The sequence below is a fragment of the Ochotona curzoniae genome, unplaced genomic scaffold, assembly GCF_017591425.1.
Source record: "Ochotona curzoniae isolate NIBS_2020 unplaced genomic scaffold, NIBS_Ocur_1.0 contig_3813, whole genome shotgun sequence".
Lineage (NCBI taxonomy): Eukaryota > Metazoa > Chordata > Mammalia > Lagomorpha > Ochotonidae > Ochotona > Ochotona curzoniae.
Genome location: NW_024466001.1, coordinates 10,219 through 18,458, shown reverse-complemented (window position 1 = coordinate 18,458; position 8,240 = coordinate 10,219). Strand labels below are relative to the sequence as shown.

Sequence of the window (8,240 nt, the reverse complement as noted above, 5' to 3'; positions counted from 1 at the left end):
TTTTTTTTTAATAGCTGAGTAGTATTCCATGGAGTAGATGAACCAAAGCTTTCTTATCCAATCTTCTGCTGATGGGCATTTCGGTTGCTTCCATGTTTTTGCAATTACTGATTGTGCTGCAATGAACATAGGGATGCATGTTGGTTTGTCGTAAAACAGGTGTTTTGGATATATTCCTAGGAGTGCTATTGCTGGGTCATATGGTATGCAGATTTTGAGTTGTTTGAGTGTTCTCCAGACTGATTTCCATAAAGGCTGTACCAATTTGCAGCTCCACCAGCAGTGGAGTAGGGTTCCCTATTCCCCGCATCCTCGCCAGCAAGTGTCGTTGGTGTTCTTGTTTATGTGGGCCAATCTTACTGGTGTTAGGTGGTACCTCATCGATGTTTTAATTTGGATTTCCCTTATTGCTAGGGAGCTGGAACATTTTTTCATATGTTTGTTTGCCATTTGGACTTGTTCCTTTGTGAAATGTTTGCCCATTTCCCGTGCCCATTTCTTGAGTGGCTTGTTTGTTTTGGTTTTTTGGTTGTTTTGAAGTTCTTTGTATATCCTGGAAATTAGCCCCCTATCGCCTATATCGTGTGCAAAGATCTTCTCCCACTCTGTGGGTTGCTTTTTTACTTTGTTGATTGTTTCCCTTGCTGTACAGAAGCTTCTTAGTTTGATGAGGTCCCATTTGTTTATTCTGTTCTCAACTGCTATTGCTTTTGGTGTCCTTCTTAGAAAGTCGGGACCTACTCCTAGGTCTTGCAGGGTATTTCCTACATTTTCTTGCAAGAGTTTGAAGGTTTCTGGATGTAGGTTTAGGTCTTTTATCCATGTAGATTGGATCTTAGTGTATGGTGATAGATGTGGGTCTATTTTTTTGTTTCTACAGGCTATCAGCCAGTTGTCCCAACAACATTTACTAAAGAGGCCTTCCCACTTGCTTGAGCTGTCATTGGTCTTTTTGTCAAAGATTAATTGGCTGTATTTGTGTGGGTTCCCTTTTGGTGCTTCTATTCTATTCCATTGATCTTCCTTTCTGTCTTTGTGCCAGTACCAGGCTGTTTTGATAACCACTGCTCTATAGTATGTCCAGAGGTCCGGGATTGTGATTCCCCCTGCTAATTTCTTATTTTTCAGGATGGTTCTAGCTATTCGTGGTTTTTTGTGTTTCCAGATGAACTTTTGAATCATTGTATCCAGTTCCGTGAAGAATGTTTTGGGCAATTTGATTGGAATTGCGTTGAAAATGTATATTGCTTGTGGTAGTATAGACATTTTAATGATATTGATTTTGCCTATCCAGGAGCACGGGATGTTATTCCATCTTTTGAGGTTTTGTTCAATTTCCTTTTTAAATAGTTTGTAGTTTTCTTCGAATAGGTCTCCTACGCTTTTGGTTAGATTTATTCCCAAATACTTCATACTTCTCTCTGCTATTTTGAATGGTATCCTGTTGGTTAGATCTTCTTCCATCTTGGTGTTATTTGCGTACACTATGGCTGTTGATTTTCGTTCATTAATTTTGTACCCCGCCACTCTGCCAAACTCTCGTATAAGTTCTAGCAGTTTCTGTATTGAGTCTCCTGGTTTTTCTATGTATAGGATTATGTCATCTGCATATAGTGAAAGCTTGACTTCTTCGTTTCCTATACGTATGCCTTTGATTTCTTTTTCTTGTCTTATGGCCTCTGCAAGTACCTCTAGGACTATGTTGAATAGCAGTGGTGATAGCGGGCACCCTTGTCTTGTTCCCCAATCCTCTACAAGCTCTTCAAAACAATAGAGGAGGAAGCAACCCTCCCAAACTCATTCTATGAAGCCAACATCACCTTAATCCCAAAACCGGACAGAGAACCATCAGAGAAGGAAAACTACAGACCTATTTCTCTGATGAACATTGATGCTAAAATTCTCAACAAAATCCTAGCCAATAGAATTCAAAAAATCATCAGACAGATCATTCATCCGGATCAAGTAGGATTCATCCCTGGAATGCAGGGATGGTTCAACATTCGGAAATCCATAAATGTTATAAACCATATCCAAAAACTGCAAAACAAGAACCACATAATAGTTTCAATAGATGCAGAAAAAGCTTTCGACAAAATCCAACACCTCTTCATGCTAAAAACTCTAGCCAAAGTAGGCATAGATGGGAAAATCCACAACATAATCAAAGCAATTTATGAAAAACCCAACGCCAGTATCATACTGAATGGAGAAAAGCTAGAACCCTTCCCACTGAGATTTTGGACTTTTGATAAAAGTTCTGAAGGAGTTCAGCACAATAGCTCCAGCTTGAGAGCTTGGAAGTTGGTAATATCTTTTCCTTGCTTTAAAAAAATGTTTCGTTTATTTTTTTTAGAAAGGCAGATTTATAGAGAGGGGAGACAGAGAAAAAGATCTTCCATGTGCTGGTTCACTCCCCAAAATGCTGCAATGATCAGAACTGAGCAGATCTAAAGCCAGGTGCCAGGGGCATTATCAAGGTCAGGCAGAGTGTCCAGAGGCCTTGGGCCATCCTCTATTGCCTTCACAGGACACAAGCAATGAGCTGGACGGGTAGTGGAACAATCGACCCATGAACCAGTGCCCGTATGCATCCTGGCTCTTGTGGGTAGAGGAGTAGCCAATTGAGCCACAGCACCATGCCCTGAGAAAATGTTAATCTATTGAATACACAAGACCTGGTATTTTTGCAAAATCTGCATCCATTACATTTTCACAATATAAACCCTTTTATCTTTGATTCCTCCTTTTTTATGCTTTGCATTTTATTTATTAAATCATTGTATTATGCACTGACAGATTGTAATTATGTGTATTGGCAAAGTATAAAGTAATCTCTGCTTGTTTTCATTTAGTCTCACCCACCACTTGGCTCCTCTTCTCTTCTTTGAACCAATAAGACTGGTATCATTACTAGTATTGCATTTTGTCCAATATTAGTTTTTGTTATTGAGACCTTTATTTTTGCAAAAGTTAGCATAGATACCACAACACGTATTCTTCATTTACCAAAGTCTACTTAAAATTGCATATTTGTCCTTTTAACAATGCAAGAAATTTATATCTTTAACTGTATTAACTCTCTCCCTGCCCTTTGCAGTATTATTATTATTACTACTATTATTATTGAAGTTGACAAAATTTATTTACTTTAAAAAATTTTTATTTTATTTGGGATTACTCCCCAACTCCCACCACCCCAACAGGTTTTTCCCCATATTGCTACAATTTTATAGTCTTCATAAGGAGTTATAATTCCATCAGTCTCTTATTTAAGTGTTCCCTGACATTGCTGGTACAGACAGTGATTTGGCAAAATTTAGTTTTCAGCATTCCAAAGGGCCATTTTATTGTATTTTGGCTTCCATAATTTTTATTGAAAAACAAGAGCAGGGCAGACATTTTCCAAGGCATAATTGGATACTTAATATATCTCTTTTCTCTGTGTTAACAGAATCTTCTTGTGTTTACACTATGTACCATTTCCTGTGATTTATGAGTTTTGGAGAAGACCTAGAAGGTTCTGCAGAGGATATCATCTCCATTAAAACCTTATTCCAGGGATTGGCATGGTGGCATAACAGGTTAATCCTCTGATTGACAGTGCTGACATCCCATATGTGCACCAGTTTGTATCCCAGCTCCTCAACTTCCTATTCCAGCTCCTTGCTTACAGCCTGGGAAAGCAGCAGAGGATACCAAGTAGTTCTTGAGCTTCTGCAACCACATGGGAGACCCAGAAGAAGCTCCTGGGTCTCAAATTCAGAACAGTTCAGCTCTGGCTGCTGTGATCATTTGTGAGTGAACCCACAGATGGAAAACATCTCTCTGTGTGTCTTTCGCTCCTTCTCTGGGAGTAAAATAAATCTTTTTTAAAAAACTTTATCCCAGTCTCAAATATTGATAATTTCTTAATTTTGAGAAGTTTTATTTTATTTTGTTTTTTTTTTTTTTGGTTTAGGAATATGTCCTTTTTACATTTCAAGATCACTCAGATACCTTGATCCCAGCTCTCAGGCTCCTTTGGAATGCCATGATAACCCTTTGGTTTATCTCTTTGGTTTTAACTCCATATACAACAGGATTAAGAGCAGGTGGAAAAAGCAGATAGACATTGGCCAAAAGGATGTGAATATGAAGTGGAACTTGATGGCCAAAACGATGTGTAAAAAATGAGAAGAGGGCTGGTGTATAAGAGATGAGGATAACACAGACATGCGAGCCACAGGTCCCAAGGGCCTTGGATCGAGCTTCATGGGATGAGAGGCGAAGAACAGCTTGTATAATGAAGGCATAGGAGAGACCAATGCAGAACAAGTCAACTCCAATAACCAACAGTGCAGCTGTCAGCCCATACACACGGTTAGGCCTGGTGTCTCCACAGGCCAGCTTGACCACAGCCATGTGTTCACAGTATGTGTGTGGGATCACATGGCTTTGGCAGAAGCTCAAGCGGCTAATGAGGAAGGGGCATGGGAGCATGAGCAGGGAGCCTCGTATCATAGCTATTACTCCAATGCGTGCAATGATGGTGTTCGTGAGGATGGTAGCATAGCGCAGGGGGTGGCAGATGGCTACGTAGCGATCAAAGGCCATGGCCAGCAGCACAGTGGATTCCATCATGCAGAAGGCGTGAATGAAGAACATCTGAGTTAGGCAGGCAGAGGCAGATATGTATCCAGCTCCACACCAGAGGATGGCCAGAAGCTTGGGAATTGTGGCAAGGGAAGCAGTCAAGTCAATGGTTGACAGCATGCACAGGAAAAGATACATGGGCTTGTGCAAGGCTGGCTCAGTGGCAACAACCACAAGGATGGTTATATTGCCCACAATTGTGGCTGTGCCAAGGCAGCACACAGGAAGTGAGAGCCACAGGTGAAACTGCTCCAGACCTGGGATTCCCAGGAGGAGGAAAATAGAAGAGTCCTGGTTGGTGTAATTGGGAGAGCCCAGACTGCTGGACATCTTGTCTGGTCAGAAACCACCACACAGTATCATTATCTGGAAAGAAAACACAGAACAGTGATATGAATGAAACTAGACTAACTCACTGGTTACGTAATGTTTGACAAGCTTCCTTATCAATAAAATAGCAAAAAAAAAAAAAAAGTACCTATTGGAATTAGGAAAATGACATGGATAAATATTTACAAAGGGCTTTGAATAGCATCATCAACAAGCAAAAATGTTTAAATAACAGAAATGAAAGAACTCAAATATAAACTGGAATTATCTACTAGTTCAAGTTTATTGTTCTTAGAGAAAGGAAAATATTCATGCTTCTTGTGAGTATATCTGAATGCACATATTCTTTTGTGAAGTATGTGCATCAGACAACAACACTGTCAACACACTGCACTGGGTGCAGTTGGATATCATTCCATGTCCTTTTCCCTTCTCTGGTTTGAGAACTGGTGCTTAAGAGTTATTTTATACTCCAGTAGTGCACTAGCAGTTTCCACTCTTTCCATTGATCAATGGGTTTTTCACATATACTTGTTCAACCTTCACCTAAAATTCTATAAGATGCTTCACCCACCCTTACATATTCAATTTCCTTTCAGCCACTTGCTGATGTTAAACCTTTCTGGATTTCATCATATTTCATAAACAGAAAATTTTCAATTTTTCTAGCCTTCATACTTCTACAATAGTAAGAAACAATTTTATTAGAGTACCTTAACTTGTACTTGGACAGTGGTGGATCCATCTCTCCTTGTGGAAAACTTCATGGTATTCTCTCATTTGTCCCATCTTTCCCACATTCCTGGCTTCTAGGTAGATACAATCCAGAGCTAAGGATATGTAAGCTAAATGGAAGCATACAGATAATGTGGGACCATGGTAAGGAGAAGAAACAGAGGAGTAACTGTTAGGATAAACCTGGTCATTCATTTGAGGTGGGAATTTGCAAAACTGGAATGAGAAATTCACTGCCATTTTAGTAAGAAAGTCATTCAAATCCAATAGAGAATACTCGTTGCCATTTCTGAACCAACTAGAATTTAGTCTTAGTGTTAACATTTATGTAATGAATTCATTTTCGTGTGACCCTACGGGTCATTTATATGATGAACTAACTAGTTTACACTTAAATGCAATTTGTTCTGCTGTAGGAAAAAATTGTTGAGAGATAAATTTCTTTATAGTACTTCTTTCTCTGTGTAACATGGAGGGTTGTATAAAATTGTTAGAAAACATTTTCTCTGACCATCTCCATCAAACTTATGCTCTAATTTTGTGACACAGGTTTGCTCACTAAGCTACTGTGAAACTCTCTTCCTGAGTGTCTAGCCTAGATGACAGACCTGGAGTCACAACCGAGAAACAGAGACCCGAGTCACTACACACTCCAATCACTCAGGAAATAGCCTCACCTGTCACATTCTTCCTAAAGTCACCTCAAGAGTCGGGAGGTTTAGTTTCCGATTCTTTGAGGTTTCATCCTGGTCTTTGGGTTTCTCACTCTGTACTTTACAATGGTTTTTCCCTTCACTACCTATTACCTGGGTAGAACGGTGCTGAATAGGATTGGCGTGTGAGCATAACTTGCAGGCCCTGTAATCTTTTCTTGCTGGGACACCCCAAGCTTTACACACATCACCCCTTCACTGGGCCAGGTGCTCTTACCCTCTTACCTTCTGTTGCTTTTTCCTCCAACTCACAGGTCTGAAGTCTCACACCATTGCTTTGCAACACATGGAGTGACATTAATAAATTCCATGAAGCGTTCTTGCCCATGTTTGGTTTGAAACCAATCTTTAATCCAAGTCTTATTATGACAAGTCAATACTCTTGAGAAGATAAAAGTTCTAGCATCACACTACAGAGGATGGTAAAATTTTTTCATGCCTTGAAACTGCACTGTAAGCCAAAGGCTGCCCATCTGTCTGCACATGAGCACAGTTAGCCCAAGGACTACTTTAGGTCCTCACCAAAGTTCTGATGATTTCCTTTACCACATTTCTTGTGTTGATCTGTATAGTGTCTGCCTAATCTGAAGAGGCACCAAAATTCCTCTCAAGTGGTTGGTGAGGAATGGTTTCTTGTTAATTGTTTTAGACATGTCATACTAAATGCTTTATTCTCCTCTCCTCAGAGCACCTGGTTAACATACCACTTTCTTTTTCCTATTCAGGTAGCGTCTGTGTTCCCAGCTTCAATCACTCAGCCTAATACCAAACTAGTACTCCTTTTATTGAAGGTCTGCTAATTGAAACTCCAAATGAGACTGCACAGAGGTATTGCTTAGTAAAAGTCCCTTTCCTGATCACTAAATCTCATTTTCTCTGCTTTGAGGCAAGTTTCCCACAGTCATTTGCACACATAACACCTACTGATGGCTAAAAATGCCTATTTCAGAGCGTTTTTATAGCCCAAACTCACATGGAGAGCAGAAACATAAAGAGTCATCATTGCAGAGGTGTGCTCGGAAGATTGCACGAACGTTACCCATCTCTAGCAACACTCAAGAGGTTGATATACTGAAGAAGTCTACCTATTTGTGCATCTCCTGGGAGTTGGTGATGTAAGTGAGTAAAGTTAGAGCCATCTTGGGAGCTTCTATTCTCCCTAGGAAACTAAACATCCAAACCCCTGTTCTTCTGTGTGATCAGATCAAAATGCAGAAATGAAGCTGAAACTTTTATACAAGATGCATGGAAGATACATGTAAGCTGCTCCCTTGGAACTCTTTCTCTATGTCTGGCTTTAAGTCTCCACATTTCAGGACTGGCAGCATTTGTCTAAGGACACTAAACATTTTAGGGCCGTAGGATTGACAATCACTGTGATTCTATGATTTGAACCCCATGTAGCTGCATTCTGCCAACACCCAGGAAGATATACTACACTGTTCTGTGTGATTAGTTCTGCTATGTTTACTCCTTCCTGTGACTCTACTATCATGAAGAATATACTGCATGTGTTCTCACATTAGCCAGTTTCGTAATTTCAGTATGACTGGCTTTGCAGGACTCCTTGCTGTTTTTCAATGGTACCCATATAGAATGTAGCAAGATGGTAATGGAGCTCAGAACATATTGTTTCATATGTGAGGTGCTAGGATTTGTTACAGGTGAGTTTTCACAATGTGAAGTTTTTTATTTTAGGAAATCAGCAATGCATAAAAGGCTTTTGTATTAAACAGCTTCAAATCTGTGTCTCCTGGTGTTTTTCATCGGAAATCTATCTATTGTGCTCATCTCAGGAAACCATATTATCAGGAATTCTTCTGCATT

General features: G+C 39.8%; 1 protein-coding gene across 1 annotated transcript; it reads right to left on the bottom strand.

Annotated features, from left to right (window-relative positions):
• Positions 1 to 3,987: 3,987 nt before the first annotated feature.
• Positions 3,988 to 4,965, bottom strand: LOC121158254 (putative olfactory receptor 52P1). Its single transcript, XM_040982925.1, has one exon. It carries the CDS (start codon positions 4,963 to 4,965, stop codon positions 3,988 to 3,990), a length of 978 nt encoding a protein of 325 aa, XP_040838859.1.
• Positions 4,966 to 8,240: the final 3,275 nt, after the last annotated feature.

Coding starts and splice junctions, on each gene's coding strand:
- LOC121158254 (XM_040982925.1), bottom strand. CDS start 4,965: ATGTCCAGCAGTCTGGGCTCTCCCAATTACACCAACCAGGACTCTTCT.